Genomic DNA, 24,196 nt, shown 5'->3' with positions numbered 1-24,196 from the left:
TACCCTATCATATACTCTAACCTATCACATACTATATAATTTACAACATCCTAAATTATATCACATGTTCACTGATAATGTGTTTGTCAGAATTAGATTGTTGTACTGGTTCTTTTAGAAAACTGCAAAAACAATCAAATGCAGTTTGAACACATATAAGGAATTACTTTCTTGTTAAGAATTGTTGATATTTCAAGAAGGAGGTGGAAGAGGCTGCGGAGGAGTGGGAACAGTGGAGAAAGCAAGAAAATTCCTCATAGCTAGCATCAATAACATGTTTCAATATTATTTTAGCTGAGAAATGTACAAGGACTAGGGGAATAACCACAGATTATTAAATTACACTTTATTTTATTTACTCAGTATTTGTTATCTTGTGGGAGATGAGACTTCTTATCAAAATTTATTGTTGCTATAGCTTTTTAATATATCACTTAGAAGGAATTTATTTGTACTTCTTAGATTTGACTCACAGGGACGCTGTTTAACAGCGATGGACTGAGACTGGGGTTTAAATAATCAAACCCTCCCACGTCATCCATCTTTATCATTGAGAAAGAACGGAGGAGGGCTTTCTGACGCCCAGTCTCTACACAGTGTAGGAGTGTAATCGCTTTAGATAAAAAAGAAATATATAGATATATATTTGCTCTATAGCTATACAAATCTGACGTATATGATACGATTACAGTGTTAAAGGACGTTTATTTCAAAGAAGGAAATATCCGCTATGGCGTGGTGGCACACGGTCCTGCTTTTCTTGGTCTTTTGTTCTGACTGCGCGAGCGGACAGATCACTTATTCTATTCCCGAAGAAATGGAGAAAGGGTCGAGGATTGGAAATATTGTTCAGGATTTGGGTTTGAATTTGAAAAGGCTGAAATCGGGAAAAGCGCGAATCTTTTCAGGAGAGAGCACGGAATATGTCGAACTAAACAGAGAAAACGGATTGCTTCTCATTAAAGAGAAAATAGACCGGGAGTCTCTTTGCGCAAAAATAACTCCCTGTGCGCTTCATCTCCAAATGATTCTGGAAAACCCGATGGAGTTATATTCTGTTACAGTGGAGATCACGGATATAAACGACAATGCTCCTAATTTTCAAAAAAATGAACTGAGGTTTGAGATAAGCGAGTCAGCAATGATCGGTGCCAGATTTGTGCTCGGTAAAGCTGCTGATCCGGATGTTGGAATAAACGGACTTCAGAGCTATTCCCTTAAACCCACGGATAATTTTGTGTTGGACAAAGAATCAGGCGGTGAGAAAAATGTAGAGATGATTTTACAAAAGCCTCTTGATCGGGAAAAAGAGGGAAAAATCAATTTGTTGTTGACGGCGTTTGATGGCGGTGAGTCGCGACTGTCGGGAACAATGCAAATATATATAACGGTAGTTGATACTAATGATAATCCCCCTGTGTTTTCACAAAAGGTCTATAAAGCTACAATAATAGAAAATGCAGTAAAAGGCAGCAAACTGACAACAGTAAGCGCCTCTGACGCGGATGAAGGCTCCAACGGTCACGTGTCTTATTACATTTCTGACGCAGTGGACATTTCTTTGGCTGATATGTTTCTTGTAAATGAGCAAAATGGTGATGTTATATTAATCGGTCAAATTGATTATGAAAAGTCGAACATGTACCAGCTTGATGTACAGGCCAGAGACCAAGGCGGACTTTCTGACACATGTAAGGTCATTATTGATGTGCTGGATATTAATGATAACAATCCAGCAATCATCATCGTCTCTATGTCTAGTTCTATATCAGAAGAATCAAAACCTAATACTGTGGTTGCCATGATTAAAGTTAATGATCTGGACTCAGGTGCAAATGGACAGGTTATTTGTACTGTTAATGATAATATTCCGTTTACTATCAATTCACCGTCCAATAATTTCTTTAGCCTGATTACAGATCAGGAATTAGACAGAGAGAGAGAAGCTGAGTATAACATCACCGTAACTTGCTCTGATGAAGGAGTTCCCTCACTGTCCAGCAGCACTTCTCTCCGTTTACACATATCAGATGTTAATGACAACGCACCTGTTTTTGAGAGAAATAATTACGAGGCCTATGTGGTGGAGAACAACACACCAGGTCTCTCTATATTCACAGTGAAGGCCAGTGACGCAGACTACAACCAGAATGCTCGAGTGTCTTATATTTTAGAAGAGAGCACCGTCAATGGACTTCCTGTGTCATCGTATGTGTCAGTCAGTGCTGATAATGGAGTCATTATCGCCGTGCGCTCTTTCGACTACGAGCAGTTAAAGGACTTCCATTTCCGCGTCAGAGCGCAGGACGGAGGCTCCCCTCCACTCAGTAGTAACGTGACAGTAAAACTTACAATCCAAGATCAGAACGACAACGCTCCTCAGGTCCTCTACCCAGTACAGACAGGTGGCTCTGTGGTGGCTGAGATTGTACCTCGTTCAGCAGATGTTGGTTATCTGGTCACTAAAGTGGTGGCTGTTGATGTGGACTCTGGACAGAACGCCTGGCTCTCCTACAAACTCCAGAAAGCCACAGACAGGGCGCTGTTTGAAGTGGGAGCGCAGAATGGAGAGATACGAACTGTGCGTCAGGTCACCGATAAAGATGCCGTGAAACAAAAGCTCACTGTAGTTGTGGAGGATAACGGACAGCCGTCTCGCTCAGCTGTAGTTAACATCAATGTAGCTGTAGCGGACACTTTCCCCGAAGTGCTCTCAGAGTTCACAGACTTTTCGCACCACAAACAATATAATGACGACCTCACCTTTTATTTAGTGTTAGCATTAGCTGCTGTTTCTTTCCTTTTCATCACGACTGTAGTAGTTATAATCTCAGTAAAGATCTACAGGTGGAGACAATCGCGCATTTTCTATCAGTCCAATCTCCCAGTTATTCCGTACTATCCACCCGGGTACACAGACACAGGAGTTACTGGAACTCTGCCGCACATGTATAATTATGATGCTTGTATGACGACTGACTCGAGGAAGAGTGACTGTAAATATTCTACACTCGGAGGACAGAGTGTTTTAGTTATGGACCGCAGTTTTACAGAAACTATGCAGCGCGCGATGAGAGAAAACAATCTTCTTGAAGATCCTGATTCTCCAGAGTTGGTAAGGGCTTGTTATAATTATATTACTTTCCCCTATGTCATGCAAATATATAAAAGCGAACCTAATATCACGTGTATATATAATTGTAATCGTCGAGGCCTAAATTGCAGTTTTTGAAACGTACTTGGTCCAGAGTGCTATTAAGTAAAAAACGTTCAATGAATACATGTAAAGATATTGCAGTATTTACGTACCTCCTTTTTGAAAGTTTGTAAAACTAATGTGTGTGGTTGTATGAACGATCGTCTTGCCGCATAACACTAAATATATCCTTAAACTTTATGTCATCAGTGTTGTAGCGTAAAGAAATAAGTAATAATGAAAGTAATAATATGTTTCTACAGATTCGGCACAGAAATTGAAAATACATGTAATCGATCTATCATGGTTAAAAGAGACATACTTTGTTGTTTTCATTCTGAGACTAGAAGAGGGTGATGTGTATGGCATCACATGATTAATGGGATGGTTAACTTAGGCGTTCGTAATATATAGTCCATATAATAGTAATAAATAAATAATATAATAATAATAACAACAATATTAATACAAATAAAAAATATAATAATTATAAGTATTATTTATTTATTTATTTATTTATTTATTTATTTATTTATTTTACTTTGCTGAAACATATTAATTAATGCTTTAATGTTATCAACGAAAATGTAAATAATGCTATTTAAGATTAGTTATTCTCAGCTGCTAACTCAGAGGGCCGCTGTTTACCTACGGTGCGCGTAATCCAAGGTTTCCGCCTCAGACTCGCCCACTGAATAACGAATCATCAAAGAAAGAATAGCGTCTCGTTCTCGCCATCTCCGGAGCCTTGAAGGGTTTTGTTCGACATATTTTTTTTTTAGAACACTCAGTTTTAGTATTTGCTCTTGATTACTAAGTATATGGAATTTTTCATCTGATAAGATTTGGGTCTTCTGTACAAACGCAGCGGCGATGTGGCACACGGTATTGTTTTTCATCCTCCTTTCTTCTCGCTCCGTGCTCGGGCAGGTCAGCTACTCCATACCAGAGGAAATGGCGAAAGGCTCGATGGTTGGAAATATTGCTCAGGATTTGGGATTAGATTTGAAAAGACTGAAATCTGGAAAAGCGCGTTTATTTTCCGGAGATACCACGGAATACATCGAGCTGAATAGAGAAAAAGGGTTGCTTCATTTGAAAGAAAAAATAGATCGGGAGTCTTTGTGCGCTAAAACAATACCTTGCGCGTTACATCTTCAAATGATACTTGAAAATCCGATGGAAATGTACACGGTTACGGTGGAAATAACGGATATTAATGATAATGCGCCATTTTTCCAGACGGAGGAAATTCGTTTTGAAATAAGCGAGTCGGCTGTACCGGGAGTAAGATTCGTTTTAGAGAGAGCAATGGATGCGGACGTTGGTACCAACGGACTTCAGAGCTACTCACTTAAACCTACAGATCATTTTGTGTTAGATTTACAAAACAACGCAGAGGGTGACAGAAGTGTTGAAATGATTTTACAAAAAAACCTTGATAGAGAAAAAGAAGAAACATTTACTTTGTTACTAACTGCTATGGATGGAGGTGAACCGGTTCTGTCTGGTACTGTACAGATACACGTTACTGTTCTAGACGCTAATGATAACGCTCCTGTATTTACACACAAAATCTACAGGACGACATTAATAGAAAACGCAAGTAAAGGAAGTAAATTATTTACCGTTAGCGCCACTGACGCAGATGAAGGCTCTAACGGACAGGTGGCATACTATTTGTCAAAAACAATGGATAGTTTGTTAGATTTATTTATTGTCGTTCAACATACTGGTGAGGTAATATTAAATGGACAGGTTGACTTTGAAAAAGCAAACAATTACCAGCTTGAAATTCAAGCTAAAGATAACGGAGGACTATCTGATTCGTGTAAAATAATTATTGATGTGTTGGACATAAATGACAATAAACCAGCTATAACTATTCTGTCTATGTCTAACTCAATATCAGAAGAATCCTCTTCTGGCACTATTGTAGCAATGATGAAAGTAAATGATCCTGATTCAGATGCAAATGGTAAAGTTCAATGTACTATTAGTGATAATATTCCCTTTGCTATCACATCAGCATCTAAAAATTTCTTTAGCCTGCGCACAGATCATGAATTAGACAGAGAGAGAGAAGCTGAGTATAACATCACCGTAACTTGCTCTGATGAAGGACTTCCCTCACTGTCCAGCAGCACTTCTCTCCGTTTACACATATCAGATGTTAATGACAACGCACCTGTTTTTGAGAGAAATAATTACGAGGCCTATGTGGTGGAGAACAACACACCAGGTCTCTCTATATTCACAGTGAAGGCCAGTGATGCAGACTACAACCAGAATGCTCGAGTGTCTTATATTTTAGAAGAGAGCACCGTCAATGGACTTCCTGTGTCATCGTATGTGTCAGTCAGCGCTGATAGTGGAGTCATTAACGCCGTGCGCTCTTTGGACTACGAGCAGTTAAAGGACTTCCACTTCCGCGTCAGAGCGCAGGACGGAGGCTCCCCTCCACTCAGTAGTAACGTGACAGTAAAAATTACAGTCCAAGATCAGAACGACAACGCTCCTCAGGTCCTCTACCCAGTACAGACCGGCGGCTCTGTGGTGGCTGAGATTGTGCCACGTTCAGCAGATGTCGGTTATCTGGTCACTAAAGTGGTGGCTGTTGATGTGGACTCTGGACAGAACGCCTGGCTCTCCTACAAACTCCAGAAAGCCACAGACAGGGCTCTGTTTGAAGTGGGAGCGCAGAATGGAGAGATACGAACTGTGCGTCAGGTCACCGATAAAGATGCCGTGAAACAAAAACTCACTGTAGTTGTGGAGGATAACGGACAGCCGTCTCGCTCAGCTGTAGTTAACATCAATGTAGCTGTAGCGGACACTTTCCCTGAAGTGCTCTCAGAGTTCACAGATTTTACGCAACACAAACAATATAATGACGACCTCACCTTTTATTTAGTGTTAGCATTAGCTGCTGTTTCTTTCCTTTTCATCACGACTGTAGTAGTTATAATCTCAGTAAAGATCTACAGGTGGAGACAATCGCGCATCATCTATCAGTCCAATCTCCCGGTTATTCCGTACTATCCACCCGGTTACACAGACACAGGAGTTACTGGAACTCTGCCACACATGTATAATTATGATGCTTGTATGACGACTGACTCGAGGAAGAGTGACTGTAAATATTCTACACTTGGAGGACAGAGTGTGTTAGTCATGGACCCGAGTTTTGCACAGACCATGCAGCATGCAAAGAATTCTACTAACCTTCTAAATGAACCTGAATCTCCAGAATTGGTAAGGGCTTCTTTGTAGCTTTGATCATATATCAAATTTTTATATCCGCCAAAATAATTTGTCATCTTTGCTATACATTATCTTTCCACTGTGCCATTTTTGTCTATTCTAAAATGAAAGTCTATATCGCTTTATAAATGTCCATTTATTTCATGAACAAGTCGTATGTGGATTAGGTTGTTATAATATATGAACTTCAATTTAAATATTGGAAACTACTTTATGCATAACAATTGTTCATTAATCATATGTTCTTTACTTAATTTTAGTATGACAAAACCATAAAAACGTTAGAAGTATTATATTAAATTGTCAAGGATTCTAAACAGATTTTAGTCAGTGTATTTAGGAAGTGAATTTGTATTTCATTACCTAAATACTATTTATTTATTATCCCCTTTCCCATCCCGAGGACAGGATTTTTCTTGTAATTCTTTCAACTGTTTGTATCATTAGAACTGACTAGGAGATGAGCTGCTCACAGTCAATCCATTGAGAGTTTCAGCAGTTTCCCTTAAATAAAAATAAAGCACAAGTGTTGACTTTGTGAAGCGTAACAATGCACATTAATAAGGCACATATAATTAAGGCACAACATGTCATCAGTCATGAAAACACTAAGGCATGAATTATGGTGTATCATTTTAAATTTGTGCCTGAGACTCAGTTGGACTGATATTAATGCCATAATGTAATGAATTAAATGCTGTGTTTGTATGTGTTTGTGTCTGTAGGGTAGAAATACATTTTCAGCTGTAAACCAATACACCAGTCAAGATTCAAGCATTTTTTTATTTTTTTTTCCTCTTCTAGCATTGATTGTCAGAGAACCGGGGTTAAATACAGACCCAAATGCAGGATAACCAAAAAAAAAAATAAAAAAAACAGATTTATTAAACATAACCAAAACTAAAACTCAAAAATCACAACACAAACCACGAAGACAGTACAGAGACAATACACAAGACAAGGATTCCTCGCTGATAAAGGCAACACGGAACGGCTAAATACTAAAGACTATTAAAAGTGAAGTGAAAAGTGACGTGACATACGGCTAAGTACGGTGACCTATACTCAGAATTTGTTCCCTGCGTTTAACCCATCCAAAGTGCACACACACAGCAGTGAACACACACACCATGAACACACACCTGGAGCAGTGGGCAGCCATTTATGCTGAGGCGCCCAGGGAACAGTTGGGGGGTTCGGTGTCTTGCTCAAGGGCACCTCAGTCGTGGCTGGCCTGAGACTCGAACCCACAACCTTAGGGTTAGGAGTCAGACTCTCTAACCATTAGACCACGACTTCCCCACCCACGACTTCCCCACACATATTAGACACATAAGGGACAGGTGTGCAGAGGCGGGAAGTAATAGACAATGGCGGGGCAGACACGTGAACACAGAACGTAAACAAAAGGCACATGGAAAAAGTCCGGGTTAGATCCTGACATTGATTGGTATTATATTTAATATACAGTGCGTTCCGATTTTTTTTCCTTTTTTGTTCTAAGTGGTTGTAAACAGATCCGTATATTCACACATATCATGATGACTAAAAGCGCTGTATACAGACAAATTACACTTTAATAAACTGGTCACCGGTTGTGCAGCGTTGTGTGATGGTTGGTGATGTAGTTCTCCGTTTTTTACTCAGAGGGCCGCTATATACTAAGGATGCTCGTAATCCTTCTATATCCGCCCCAGACTCGCCCATAGAATCCTGAATAATCAAAGAAAGAAAAGCCTTACATTTGCTGCATTGGTGCAGTCGTGGGGTATTAAATTCAACGAATATTTAAAGAGAAGTTCGTTACTGAATTAAACTGAATGACTTCTGATTATAAGGATTATAACACGAGTTCGTTTTAGGAGGTCTTTTGTACAGACGCTGCTGCGATGTGGCACACGGTATTGTTTTTCATCGTCCTTTCTTCTCGCTCCGTGATTGGGCAGGTCAGCTACTCCATACCGGAGGAAATGCCGAAAGGCTCGATGGTTGGAAATATTGCTCAGGATTTGGGATTAGATTTGAAAAGACTGAAATCTGGAAAAGCGCGTGCACTATCTGGAGATACCACGGAATACATCGAGCTGAATAGAGAAAGAGGTATGCTGCTTATAAAAGAAAAAATAGATCGTGAGTCTTTGTGCGCTAAAGCAACACTATGCGCTTTACATCTCCAAATGATACTTGAGAATCCGATGGAAATGTACACAATTACAGTAGAAATCACGGATATTAATGACAATGCTCCGTTTTTTCAAACGGAGGAAATCATGATTGAAATAAGCGAGTCGGCTGTGACGGGAGCGAGATTTATGTTAGAGAGAGCAATGGATGCGGACGTCGGGACCAACGGACTTCAAAGCTACTCACTTAAACCGACAGATCATTTTGTGTTAGAACTGCAAAATCATGCAGACGGGGGTAAAAATGTAGAGATGATTTTACAAAAAACACTCGATAGAGAAAAGCAGGAAAAACTTACATTATTATTAACTGCCATAGACGGAGGCGAGCCATTGATGTCTGGCACTGTACAGATACACGTCACTGTTCTAGATGCTAATGATAACGGTCCGGTTTTTCAGGAAAAATTATATAAAGCTTCAATCGTCGAAAATTCACCGAAAGGAAGTAAATTGACAACCGTGAGCGCATCTGATGCTGATGAAGGAACAAATGGACAGGTGACCTATTATATTTCAAACACAGATAAAACTGTAAAAGATGTATTTAGTATAAATCAAAATAATGGCGAAATAACATTGACTGGGCAGATTGACTATGAAAAATCAAACAATTTTCAACTTGATATTCAAGCAAAGGATCAAGGAGGACTCTCTGATTCCTGTAAAGTTATGATTGATGTATTGGATATAAATGATAATAAACCAGTCATCACTATTCTCTCAAAGTCTGATTCTATATCAGAAGAGTCTCATTCAGGCACAGTTATAGCAATGATCAAAGTAAATGATCCAGATTCAGGTGCTAATGGACAAATTCACTGTAATGTAAATGAAAATGTCCCATTTATTATCACATCGCCATCTAATAATTTCTTTAGCTTGCGCACAGATCAGGAATTAGACAGAGAAAGACAAGCTGAGTATAACATCACTGTGACTTGCTCTGATGAAGGAGTTCCCTCACTGTCCAGCAGCACTTCTCTCCATTTACACATATCAGATGTTAATGACAATGCACCTGTTTTTGAGAGAAATAATTACGAGGCCTATGTGGTGGAGAACAACACACCAGGTCTCTCTATATTCACAGTGAAGGCCAGTGATGCAGACTACAACCAGAATGCTCGAGTGTCTTATATTTTAGAAGAGAGCACCGTCAATGGACTACCTGTGTCATCGTATGTGTCAGTCAGTGCTGATAATGGAGTCATTAACGCCGTGCGCTCGTTCGACTACGAGCAGCTAAAGGACTTCCATTTTCGCGTCAGAGCGCAGGACGGAGGCTCCCCTCCACTCAGTAGTAACGTGACAGTAAAACTTACAGTACAAGATCAGAACGACAACGCTCCTCAGGTCCTCTACCCAGTACAGACCGGTGGCTCTGTGGTGGCTGAGATTGTGCCTCGTTCAGCAGATGTGGGTTATCTGGTCACTAAAGTGGTGGCTGTTGATGTGGACTCTGGACAGAACGCCTGGCTCTCCTACAAACTCCAGAAAGCCACAGACAGGGCGCTGTTTGAAGTGGGAGCGCAGAATGGAGAGATACGAACTGTGCGTCAGGTCACCGATAAAGATGCCGTGAAACAAAAGCTCACTGTAGTTGTGGAGGATAACGGACAGCCGTCTCGCTCAGCTGTAGTTAACATCAATGTAGCTGTAGCGGACACTTTCCCCGAAGTGCTCTCAGAGTTCACAGACTTTACGCACCACAAACAATATAATGACGACCTCACCTTTTATTTAGTGTTAGCATTAGCTGCTGTTTCTTTCCTTTTCATCACGACTGTAGTAGTTATAATCTCAGTAAAGATCTACAGGTGGAGACAATCGCGCCTCTTCTATCAGTCCAATCTTCCAGTTATTCCGTACTATCCACCCGGTTACACAGACACAGGAGTTACTGGAACTCTGCCGCACATGTATAATTATGATGCTTGTATGACGACTGACTCGAGGAAGAGTGACTGTAAATATTCCACACTTGGAGGACAGAGTGTTTTAGTCATGGACCGCAGTTTTACTGAAACTATGCAGCGAGCAATGAAGGAAAATAATCTTCTACATGATGCTGATTCTCCAGAGTTGGTAAGGGATTTTTATAGCTTTGATACTTTAGTCAAGCATTTATATAGTGAACAACTTGCAGATGTGACATAATGATATACATGATCATTATCTTACTGTTACTTTTTATACTTTTAAGAATAAGAGTCCATTAAACTAGATTGATCAGTATTCTGTTTTGTAAATGTGCATTTATTTAGCGATGTCACTTTCTTCAACACAACACAGGTATCTCAGTCAGTTACAAAATGTTTATCTGAATTTTTTTTTAAACACCAAACAACTTTGCAACTTAACCACTTTTCATAAAACAGTATTTCTTGGCATATGTTCCATCATTTCCGGTGTGTTAATACAACAAAGTCCACACAATTTTTTAAAAGAGCAAAAGACTATTTCACATATGTGAAGACATGATTAAATAAAATTAACAAATTATTTATTACATTTAACTCGGACATGTCTACAGATTAGTGTAAAACCAGTATTCTTAAAGGATGAAGTCAGGAGAGTATGATGAGATTTAAACAGACAATTTAAACAATTTAAACAATACAGTATTTATAATATGAATATGTTAAGTTAATGCATCAATGTTTAATGGATCTGGTGGCTTGTGTATTGCTGTTAAATATATTCCATCAAAAAGTAAATAGCTAAATAATTACATGGTGTTTGTTATATTTTAAACTGATTTTTTTATACTTAGTGTAGGATCATTTCAGAACCATTTGATCTGGACAGCAACACAACTCGCCATACTGAACTCAGGCCTAATACCTATTTGGATTTCTATAACGTCATAGATCTTATGCGGCAAAAAATCTTTATGGTGATCAGAATTCTTTATGCACATGCTGTCAACTCCACCTCATGTGATGGTAGCAAATATGATTTATTCTTTGCTGAAATAAGACAATGAGATGTTTAGAAGATATTTACAAACCAGAAACATAATGATGTTCTTCATGGCAATGCAAAGTTATTTATCTAAATTAAATGAGGAAAAAATAATAGTATAACCTTCTGCCAGAAAAAAAGGTTGCTATTGATTAATTTAAACGTTTTGCGATATGCAGGTTTATAATTCCGATTAAATCAATGTGTAATGCTTGATTTTGACTCAAAGGGCCGCTGTTTATCAAGGGAGCTATGATTTTGCGCGGTTGTGTCCCATACCCAGCCCTAGAAAACCTCTGACCAAAGAAAGAAAGGCTTCACTGTAGGATATTATTTGCGCAAACGGTGTTGAAAATTTGTTTCTAAAAGGCGTTTCCCAAAAACATAGCGCGGATTTTTAGTGGATGTGTACGGATATCAAAGATTTTCAAACTGAACTAGGATTTTATTTCTGCGGATCTTCTGTACCGCCGGGAAAATGGCAGACGCAGTGTTGTGGCACACGGTATTGTTTTTCATTCTCCTTTCTTCTCACTCCGTGCTCGCGCAGGTTAGCTACTCCATACCGGAGGAAATGGTGAAAGGTTCGAAGGTTGGAAATATTGCTCAGGATTTGGGTTTGGATATTAAAAGATTGAAATCGGGGAAAGCGCGCATTTATACGGTGGACAGCATGGAATATATAGAACTGAACAGAGAGAGGGGCTCGCTTCTTATTAAAGAGAAAATAGACCGAGAGTCGCTTTGTGCGAAAAAGACTCCGTGTGCTTTACATCTACAAATGATTCTAGAGAGCCCGATGGAGCGGTATACAATTACTGTAGAAATCACGGATATTAATGATAATGCGCCATTTTTCCAGAAAGAGGAAATTCGTTTTGAAATAAGCGAGTCGGCTGTACCGGGAGCGAGATTCATGTTAGAGAGAGCAATGGATGCGGACGTCGGTACCAACGGACTTCAAAGCTACTCACTTAAACCTACAGATCATTTTGTGTTGGATTTACAAAACAACGCGGGTGGTGGAAAACCCGTTGAAATGATTTTACAAAAACAACTCGACAGAGAAAAGCAGGAAAAGCTTACATTATTATTAACTGCTATGGATGGAGGTGAACCGGTTCTGTCTGGTACTGTACAGATACACGTCACTGTTCTAGATGTTAATGATAACGCTCCTGTCTTTACGCAGAAAGAATACAAAGCCTCATTGTACGAAAATAAACCGAAAGGCACGAAATTGACGACAGTTAGCGCATCTGATGCTGATGAAGGAACAAATGGACAGGTGACTTATTATATTTCAACCAATGAAGAAGAAGTGAATGAAATGTTTATTATACAGGCGAATAGCGGAGAATTAACGTTAATAGGACAGGCTGATTTTGAAAAAACAAGCCATTATGAACTTGATGTACAAGCCAGGGACCAAGGAGGTCTATCGGACTCGTGTAAAGTAATAATTGATGTGTTGGACATAAATGACAATAAACCCGCCATCACCGTTTTGTCTATGGCCAGTTCAATAACAGAGCAATCTCCTTCTGGGACTGTTGTTGCAATGATCAACGTAAATGATCCGGATTCAGCTGAAAATGGCAAAGTTCAGTGTTTTATTACTGATAATATTCCGTTTATTATAACATCTTCATCCAATAATTTTTTTAGCTTGCACACAGATCATGAATTAGACAGAGAGAAAGAAGCTGAGTATAACATCACTGTGACTTGCTCTGATGAAGGAGTTCCCTCACTGTCCAGCAGCACTTCTCTCCGTTTACACATATCAGATGTTAATGACAACGCACCTGTTTTTGAGAGAAATAATTACGAGGCCTATGTGGTGGAGAACAACACACCAGGTCTCTCTATATTCACAGTGAAGGCCAGTGACGCAGACTACAACCAGAATGCTCGAGTGTCTTATATTTTAGAAGAGAGCACCGTCAATGGACTTCCTGTGTCATCGTATGTGTCAGTCAGCGCTGATAGTGGAGTCATTAACGCTGTGCGCTCTTTCGACTACGAGCAGTTAAAGGACTTCCATTTCCGCGTCAGAGCGCAGGACGGAGGCTCCCCTCCACTCAGTAGTAACGTGACAGTAAAACTTACAGTACAAGATCAGAACGACAACGCTCCTCAGGTCCTCTACCCAGTACAGACCGGTGGCTCTGTGGTGGCTGAGATTGTGCCTCGTTCAGCAGATGTGGGTTATTTGGTCACTAAAGTGGTGGCTGTTGACGTGGACTCTGGACAGAACGCCTGGCTCTCCTACAAACTCCAGAAAGCCACAGACAGGGCGCTGTTTGAAGTGGGAGCGCAGAATGGAGAGATACGAACTGTGCGTCAGGTCACCGATAAAGATGCCGTGAAACAAAAGCTCACTGTAGTTGTGGAGGATAACGGACAGCCGTCTCGCTCAGCTGTAGTTAACATCAATGTAGCTGTAGCGGACACGTTCCCTGAAGTGCTCTCAGAGTTCACAGACTTTACGCTTAACAACCAATATAATGACGACCTCACCTTTTATTTAGTATTAGCATTGGCTGCTATTTCTTTCCTTTTCATCACGACTGTAGTAGTTATAATCTCAGTAAAGATCTACAGGTGGAGACAATCGCGCATCTTCTATCAGTCTAATCTCCCAGTTATTCCGTACTATCCACCCGGTTACACAGACACAGGAGTTACTGGAACTCTGCCGCACATGTATAATTATGATGCTTGTATGACGACTGACTCGAGGAAGAGTGACTGTAAATATTCTACACTCGGAGGACAGAGTGTTTTAGTCATGGACCGCAGTTTTACAGAAACTATGCAGCGCGCGATGAAACAATGTGACCTGGAAAATTCTGATTCTCCTGAAATGGTAAGACCTTGTTATTATACAGTCTCACCCCGACACTATTCATACGGTGCTTTGAAACAACATACGTTCGGACTTCCTTTAAACAGAACCGCCATGTATGGTAAAATATTTTATCGCTGAGTGTATTTTTGATCCCCTGCAGGATTTAAATACTTGCTATTGACTGTTAGACATTATCTGGTAGACTGTAATGTACTCATTTTTATCGTCACTTATTTTGGAGACAATTTCACATGACGTTTCTTTTTTTTTCAGGTTTTTTAATGGGTTTACTGTAGGATAGTCGCTGAACTTCCCGGGGTGCTTTTGTTTGTTTTTCATTTGTATGTTTCTTTCTTTTTAATTATTAGTTATTCCGAAAATTTTGTCATTCGTATTGCTATTTTTTTCTCTCCCACAGACATTTACTAGAAATGTACATTCTAATTCAGGTTGTTGTATTTATGTGTTAATTGATTTATTTATTGGCCAAAGTAAGGATGATAAAATTAAAAAGCATATTAAAACAGATGAAAAGAAAGAAAATAATAGAAAAATATTTTTAGTTTTCTGTTCTATGATGATCACGATTCCGTCAGCATACAATTTCTTTTATTAATGCGCATATAAACATATAAATGCAATTCCTAATTAAATGTCTTAATCAGGTGATCAGATCCGTCTGCAGTACTTGCATTTGACTCATAGGGCCGCTGTGTATTAAGGAAACGTCGATTTTTCGCGTTAATGACTCACACCCAGCCACAGCAACTCCTAGACCTGAGAGAAAGAAAGGGTTTTATTTGGCGTCTCATTTACGTGTGCGCGGTTATCGGAATCTTTTTTCCTATTTCATTACTCTTGTAAACGGGTTGACGGAGGATTTACACTCTTTGCCACAATATTAATCCTGGATGGCATTTTTCGCTCTGAGGATCTCCGGCGACGCGGAGAAAATGGCAGTGATGTGGCACACGGTATTGTTTTTCATCGTCCTTTCTTCTCGCTCCGTGCTAGCGCAGGTCAGCTACTCCATACCGGAGGAAATGGCGAAAGGCTCGATGGTTGGAAATATTGCTCAGGATTTGGGTTTGGATATAAAAAGGCTAATTTCCGGGAAGGCACGCGTTTATACGGTGGACAGCACGGAATACATTGCGTTAAATAAAGAGAGAGGAATGCTCTTCATAAAGGAAAAAATAGATAGAGAGTCGCTTTGCGCAACAAAGACTCCGTGTGCTCTACATATCCAAATGATTCTTGAAAACCCGATGGAACTGTATACAATTACTGTAGAAATCACGGACATAAATGACAATGCTCCGTTTTTCCAGACGGAAGAAATCAGGATTGAAATAAGCGAGTCGGCTGTACCGGGAGCGAGATTTATGTTAGAGAGAGCAATGGATGCGGACGTCGGTACCAACGGACTTCAGAGCTACTCACTTAAACCGACAGATCATTTCGTTTTAGAATTGGAAACTCATGGAGACGGAGGTAAAAATGTAGAGATGATTTTACAAAAAACGCTCGATAGAGAAAAGCAGGAAAAACTTATATTATTATTAACTGCCATAGATGGAGGCGAGCCAGTGATGTCTGGCACTGTACAGATACACGTCACTGTGCTAGATGCTAATGATAACGCTCCGGTCTTTACACAAAAGGTATATAAAGCTTCAATAACGGAAAACTCACCAAAAGGCACTAAATTGACAACCGTGAGCGCATCTGATGCTGATGAAGGAACAAATGGACAGGTGACTTATTATATGTCAAACACAGATAAAACTATGAAAGATCTATTTAACATAAATGAAGCTAATGGTGAAATAACACTAAAAGGACAAATTGACTATGAAACTAAAACTCATTATCAACTTGACATTCAAGCCAGGGATCAAGGTGGTCTCTCAGATTCATGTAAGGTAATGGTTGATGTGTTGGACATAAATGACAATAGACCAACTCTTACTATTCTATCTATGGCCAGTTCCATAGCAGAAAACTCACAAATAGGAAATATTGTTGCAATGATTAATGTAAATGACCCAGATTCTGAAACAAATGGCAAAGTTCACTGTGGAATCGATGATAAAATTCCATTTTCTATCACATCTCCATCTAACACAGTTTTTACACTGAAGACAGATCAGGAATTAGACAGAGAGAAAGAAGCTGACTATAACATCACTGTGACTTGCTCTGATGAAGGAGTTCCCTCACTGTCCAGCAGCACTTCTCTCCGTTTACACATATCAGATGTTAATGACAATGTGCCTGTTTTTGAGAGAAATAATTACGAGGCCCATGTGGTGGAGAACAACACTCCAGGTCTCTCTATATTCACAGTAAAGGCCAGTGATGCAGACTACAACCAGAATGCTCGAGTGTCTTATATTTTAGAAGAGAGCACTGTCAATGGACTTCCTGTGTCATCGTATGTGTCAGTCAGCGCTGATAGTGGAGTCATTAACGCTGTGCGCTCTTTCGACTATGAGCAGTTAAAGGACTTCCATTTCCGTGTCAGAGCGCAGGACGGAGGCTCCCCTCCACTCAGTAGTAACGTGACAGTAAAACTTACAGTCCAAGATCAGAACGACAACACTCCTCAGGTCCTCTACCCAGTACAGACTGGTGGCTCTGTGGTGGCTGAGATTGTACCTCGTTCAGCAGATGTGGGTTATCTGGTCACTAAAGTGGTGGCTGTTGATGTGGACTCTGGACAGAACGCCTGGCTCTCCTACAAACTCCAGAAAGCCACAGACAGGGCGCTGTTTGAAGTGGGAGCGCAGAATGGAGAGATACGAACTGTGCGTCAGGTCACAGATAAAGATGCCGTGAAACAAAAGCTCACTGTAGTTGTGGAGGATAACGGACAGCCGTCTCGCTCAGCTGTAGTTAACATCAATGTAGCTGTAGCGGACACTTTTCCTGAAGTGCTCTCAGAGTTCACAGACTTTACGCACCACAAACAATATAATGACGACCTCACCTTTTGTTTAGTGTTAGCATTAGCTGCTGTTTCTTTCCTTTTCATCACGACTGTAGTAGTTATAATCTCAGTAAAGATCTACAGGTGGAGACAATCGCGCATCTTCTATCAGTCCAATCTCCCAGTTATTCCGTACTATCCACCCGGTTACACAGACACAGGAGTTACTGGAACTCTGCCGCACATGTATAATTATGATGCTTGTATGACGACTGACTCGAGGAAGAGTGACTGTAAATATTCGACACTCGGAGGACAGAGTGTTTTAGTCATGGACCGCAGTTTTACAGAAACTATGCAGCGAGCGATGAAGGAAAATAATCTTCTACATGATGCTGATTCTCCAGAGTTGGTAAGGGATATTTATAGCTTTGATACTTTAGTAAAGCATTTATATAGTGAACAACCTGCAAATGCGACATAATGATATACATGATCATTTTCTTATTGCTACTTTTTAAACTGTTTTGGACAAGAGTCCATTAACCTACACTGATCAGTATTCTGTTCTGTAAACGTACATTTTTCTGGTGATGTTAAACTCTTCATGACAACACAAGTAACTAGGAGTGTTACAAAATATTGATCTGATTTTTTTTAAACATCAAACAATTTTGCAAGTTATCCAGTTATCATAAAAAAACAAAATCACTTATTTTGTGTTTTTCTATTTGTTAATAACTGCACAAGATCAATTTTGTCCACACATCTTTTTAAAAGAGCAAAAGACTATTTCAGGAATGTGAAGATGAAGATATGCTTAAAGAATATTAGTGATATCTTTATTAAATTAAACTCAGACATGTCTACGGATTAGTATAAAACCAGTACTCTTATAGTATGACATCAGGAGAGTATGATGTTATTTTTACACGGACAGTATATGTTACACTTTAAAATATGAATACAAAAATGGATCTGGTGGTTTGTGTATTGTTTATAAATTGACTCCATCAAAGAGGAAATAGCTAAATAATTACATGGTGTTTGTTGTATGTTAAACAGATTTTCTATTGTTAGTGTAAGATCGTTTCAGAACCATTTGTTCCGGACAGCGACACAACTCGCCGTACTGAACTCAGGCCTAATGCCCATTTGGATTTCTATAAAATTATAGATCATATCTGGCAAACACATCTTTATGGTGATCAGAATTCTTTATGCACGTGCTGTCAACTCCAACTCATGTGATGGTAGCAAATTTTACACAGATATTTTTCTCACCTTAAAAACACCTGAAATGATTTATTCTTCGCAGAAATAAGACAATGAGATGTTTAGATGATATTCACAAAGCAGAAACTTAATGATGTTCTTTCTGAGAACGTAAAATCTTTTATTTAAATTAAAGAAGTCAATAAAATAATAGTATAACCTTCTGCCGGAAAAAAACGTTGCTTTTGATAAATTTAAACGTGTTTCGATTTACAGGTTTAAAACTCCTTTTAAATCAATGTGTAATGCTTGATTTTGACTCAAAGGGCCGCTGTTTATCAAGGGAGCTTTGATTTTGCGCGGTTGTGTCCCATACCCAGCCCTAGAAAACCTCAGACCAGAAAAAGAAAGGCTTCGTTGTAGAATAGAATTTTTTGCAAACGGTGTTGAACATTTGTTTCTAAAAGGCGTTTCCCAAAAACATAGCGCGGATTTTTAGTGGATGTGTACGGATATCAAAGATTTCAAACTGAACTAGGATTTTATTTCTGCGGATCTTCTGTACCGCCGGGAAAATGGCAGACGCAGTGTTGTGGCACACGGTATTGTTTTTCATCCTCCTTTCTTCTCGCTCCGTGCTCGCGCAGGTTAGCTACTCCATACCGGAGGAAATGGTGAAAGGCTCGAAGGTTGGAAATATTGCTCAGGATTTGGGTTTGGATATTAAAAGACTGAAATCGGGGAAAGCGCGCATTTATACGGTGGACAGCATGGAATATATAGAACTGAACAGAGAGAGGGGCTCGCTTCTCATTAAAGAGAAAATAGACCGAGAGTCGCTTTGTGCGAAAAAGACTCCGTGTGCTTTACATCTACAAATGATTCTAGAGAGCCCGATGGAGCGGTATACAATTACTGTAGAAATCACGGATATTAATGATAATGCGCCATTTTTCACGACAGAAGTAATTCGTTTTGAAATAAGCGAGTGGGCTGTACCGGGAGCGAGATTCATGTTAGAGAGAGCAATGGATGCGGACGTCGGTACCAACGGACTTCGAAGCTACTCACTTAAACCTACAGATCATTTTGTGTTAGATTTACAAAACAACGCGGGTGGTGGAAAACCCGTTGAAATGATTTTACAAAAACCACTCGACAGAGAAAAGCAGGAAAAGCTTACATTATTATTAACTGCTATGGATGGAGGTGAACCGGTTCTGTCTGGTACTGTACAGATACACGTCACTGTTCTAGATGCTAATGATAACGCTCCTGTCTTTACGCAGAAATTATATAAAGCCTCAGTATATGAAAACACACCGAAAGGCACGAAATTGTCAACCGTGAGAGCTTCTGATGCTGATGAAGGAACAAATAGACAGGTGACGTATTACATTTCAAACAAAGAGGAGGAAGTGAATGAAATGTTTATTATGCACCCGAATAACGGAGAGTTGATATTAAAACAACAGGCTGACTTTGAAAAAACAAGCCATTATGAACTTGATGTACAAGCCAGGGACCAAGGAGGTCTATCGGACTCATGTAAAGTAATAATTGATGTGTTGGACATAAATGACAATAAACCCACCATCACTGTTTTGTCTATGGCCAGTTCAATAACAGAGGAATCTCCTTCTGGGACTGTTGTTGCAATGATCAACGTAAATGATCCGGATTCAGGTGAAAATGGCAAAGTTCAGTGTTTTATTACTGATAATATTCCGTTTATTATAACATCTTCATCCAATAATTTTTTTAGCTTGCACACAGATCATGAATTAGACAGAGAGAAAGAAGCTGAGTATAACATCACTGTGACTTGCTCTGATGAAGGAGTTCCCTCACTGTCCAGCAGCACTTCTCTCCGTTTACACATATCAGATGTTAATGACAACGCGCCTGTTTTTGAGAGAAATAATTACGAGGCCTATGTGGTGGAGAACAACACACCAGGTCTCTCTATATTCACAGTGAAGGCCAGTGACGCAGACTACAACCAGAATGCTCGAGTGTCTTATATTTTAGAAGAGAGCACCGTCAATGGACTTCCTGTGTCATCGTATGTGTCAGTCAGCACTGATAGTGGAGTCATTAATGCCGTACGCTCTTTCGACTACGAGCAGTTAAAGGACTTCCATTTCCGCGTCAGAGCGCAGGACGGAGGCTCCCCTCCACTCAGTAGTAACGTGACAGTAAAACTTACAGTCCAAGATCAGAACGACAACGCTCCTCAGGTCCTCTACCCAGTACAGACCGGTGGCTCTGTGGTGGCTGAGATTGTGCCTCGTTCAGCAGATGTGGGTTATCTGGTCACTAAAGTTGTGGCTGTTGATGTGGACTCTGGACAGAACGCCTGGCTCTCCTACAAACTCCAGAAAGCCACAGACAGGGCGCTGTTTGAAGTGGGAGCGCAGAATGGAGAGATACGAACTGTGCGTCAGGTCACCGATAAAGATGCCGTGAAACAAAAGCTCACTGTAGTTGTGGAGGATAACGGACAGCCGTCTCGCTCAGCTGTAGTTAACATCAATGTAGCTGTAGCGGACACTTTCCCCGAAGTGCTCTCAGAGTTCACAGACTTTACGCTCCACAAACAATATAATGACGACCTCACCTTTTATTTAGTGTTAGCATTAGCTGCTGTTTCTTTCCTTTTCATCACGACTGTAGTAGTTATAATCTCAGTAAAGATCTACAGGTGGAGACAATCGCGCATCTTCTATCAGTCCAATCTCCCAGTTATTCCGTACTATCCACCCGGTTACACAGACACAGGAGTTACTGGAACTCTGCCGCACATGTATAATTATGATGCTTGTATGACGACTGACTCGAGAAAGAGTGACTGTAAATATTCTACACTCGGAGGACAGAGTGTTTTAGTCATGGACCGCAGTTTTACAGAAACTATGCAGCGTGCAATGAAGGAAAATAATCTTCTTGAAAATCCTGGTTTTCCTGAAATGGTAAGCATCTGCTTTAAATACACTTTTCTCTTGAGATTATCCATCTTGCAAAGACTATAAGAATATAATACGTCGATTTTCCAATGTCATTTTCAGTTGTGATACTTTTCTTCACCCACGGCATTACATTTTTTTCCTCATTTTTCTTCAACCTTGTTACTTCCAAGGAAGTCTATTCAATCTGAGTATTGAATCAATGCCTATTCAATCTGAGAGGGCATGTGACCCTCAAATTGATGAGCCAAATGGATTTTATATTATAAATAATAGCATTTTTGGAGATTTATGCTGTTTTGGTCAGTTGTAAGCCTGACATATTTCAATATACAGCAGGAGCTGCTGCAGACGCAAGATCATTGAATTTTTGAGCGGGCGTGAGATCTTGGCTGAACTTTGTTTACTGATGCATTACAGAATTGTCAGTGAAACCCACCCATACCCGAAAAGAACACAAAACTTGAAAACGCAGAGATAATGTGCAATTTACTCTCGTGGTGTAAAAAAGATCAATTTGTCTCTCTATGTCACATATTTCTGTTTTGTGCACACTGTGCCTGCTTCAAAGGATAGGTGCATGAAGCCAATGAAAATAATCATGGTGTTTGATTATTAGCTAAAATAAGGCTGTCACAGGCTAAGAAATTCTTCAGATGATTCTTTTGCTGAAAACTGTCATAATGTTAAAATAAATAAGTAACTTGTAGAAAGAAAGAACTGAAATAAACAACCGTCGGACAGATACATTGTTTATCAGAATGAAATTTGGACTTAAATATTTCTTCAAACTTATAACAATTTTTATTTAAACTTCCTATTAAATCAATGTGTAATTTGTGCTGTTTATCAAGGAAGCTATGACTTTGCGTGGTTGTGTCCCATATCCAGCAAACCTCAGACCAGAGAAAGAAAGGCTTCCACCCGGTTACACAGACACAGGAGTTACTGGAACTCTGCCGCACATGTATAATTATGATGCTTGTATGACGACTGACTTGAGGAAGAGTGACTGTAAATATTCTACACTCGGAGGACAGAGTGTGTTAGTCATGGACCGCAGTTTTACAGAAACTATGCACCACAAGATTAGAGAAAATCTTTTTCTAGAAGACTCTAATTCTGCTGAAATGGTAAGGGTTTTTTCCTAATACACTCCAGACTCCAGATTATCCATCACGTAAAGATCTGACAAAATACACCATGATGATTTCTTAAAGCTCAGCCTTTGCTCACTGTCATCAGTTTGAAAACAGCTAAAAACAGCTATAAACGCTATACTGCTAAGTCTATATGGTAGGTTTATATATACATATATACATATATATATATATATATATATATATATATATATATATATATATATATATATATATATATATATATATATATATGTATATATATATATATACCTACCATATATATATATATATAGATAGATAGATAGATAGATAGATAGATAGATAGATATAGATATAGATATAGATATAACTATTTATATAGACATATATATGTTATGCAAACATTATATGTTTATGGTGTTTCTGGACATATTCAGGACCACGTGTTCTGGACAGCGAATTTTAAACTGGTCATTCATTTATCATACTCAGCTAATACCTATTTTAAAATCAACATCATATTTTAGTTAAAAAAAAATCTATATATATGTGAGTTTTGAACTCCAGGACGTGTTCTTCCACTTGCAGTGTACATTTTTTCGCTTGTAACGCGTTGAGTCAGGGTCAAGAGACTACTCGCCTAACTCCAGTTGCAACAGCAATCAGCCAAAACACAGACAGGTCTCGTTCCACAACTCGTGCTTTATTCTCCTGGCAACAGCGTTATTTGTCAATAAGAAGATAACTTAAAAATGAGCAACAGAAATAATAAACAAGTAATCATCGGTCTTGCACACGTGCAGTACTCATTAAAAATGCGGCGGCAGACTGTTCCCAAAAATGCCGCTCTGCTCTTAAAGGAGCCACAACATATTTAACCTGTTACACGCTTCTTTTTCATTATATCCTGACTAAAAAGCATCCTTGTTGTTCTGTCGTACAATAAATGGAGAGGCGCTAGTTTTGCCACATAGTGCCATGTTGTTAACAAATTACAAGAAAATTAAGACCTTTTTATCCGATGCAGCGTTGACCATAATTATATCAGAAATAAAGTTATTTCAGTTTACTTTTTAGAACGTATATTTAATCAGTGTGTGATTCCTAGTAGTGACTCAAAGGGCCGCTGTTTATCAACGTAGCCTCGCGTTTGTTTCCGATTCCCACACACACACCAACCCACCGAAAGGGGAGGAAGAAAGACCATACTGGAAAAAAACATACTTATACGCCGTCTGTCAATCGTTTTCAGTGCAGTCTGCGATATTAGAGAGCGGTTCTCCGGGTGAATATTGTCGTATTTAGAAGTCAAAACTAAATGAGGATTTTTCCGTGGCTCTTTGATTAGCTGAGAAAATGGCAGACGCAGTGATGTGGCACACGGTATTGTTTTTCATCCTCCTTTCTTCTCGCTTCGTGCTCGGGCAGGTCAGCTACTCCATACCAGAGGAAATGGCGAAAGGCTCGATGGTTGGAAATATTGCTCAAGATTTGGGGT

At 39.5% G+C, this 24,196-nt stretch overlaps 1 protein-coding gene across 40 annotated transcripts in view; it reads left to right on the top strand.

The window, feature by feature from the left end:
• LOC132862894 (protocadherin gamma-C5-like) overlaps positions 1 to 24,196 on the top strand; it is a 212,980-nt gene that overhangs the window by 141,549 nt on the left and 47,235 nt on the right. For 2 of the 40 annotated variants that reach the window (XM_060895283.1, XM_060895259.1), the window contains exon 1: positions 11,926 to 14,482. The exons of 31 other annotated variants lie outside the window; for them this stretch is intronic. In XM_060895283.1, the coding sequence (XP_060751266.1) occupies positions 12,089 to 14,482 (2,394 nt within the window). In that variant the 5' untranslated portion in view covers positions 11,926 to 12,088. Of the gene's footprint in view, positions 1 to 299; positions 3,116 to 7,380; positions 10,732 to 11,925; positions 14,483 to 15,015; positions 17,809 to 18,543; positions 21,584 to 24,196 lie in introns of those variants that run through there. 7 more of the 40 variants (XM_060895263.1, XM_060895284.1, XM_060895264.1 and 4 more) reach the window with 7 other exon arrangements.

Source organism: Tachysurus vachellii, chromosome 20 (assembly GCF_030014155.1).
Source record: "Tachysurus vachellii isolate PV-2020 chromosome 20, HZAU_Pvac_v1, whole genome shotgun sequence".
NCBI classification, from domain to species: Eukaryota; Metazoa; Chordata; class Actinopteri; order Siluriformes; family Bagridae; genus Tachysurus; species Tachysurus vachellii.
This window is presented reverse-complemented; position numbering and strand designations above follow the sequence as displayed.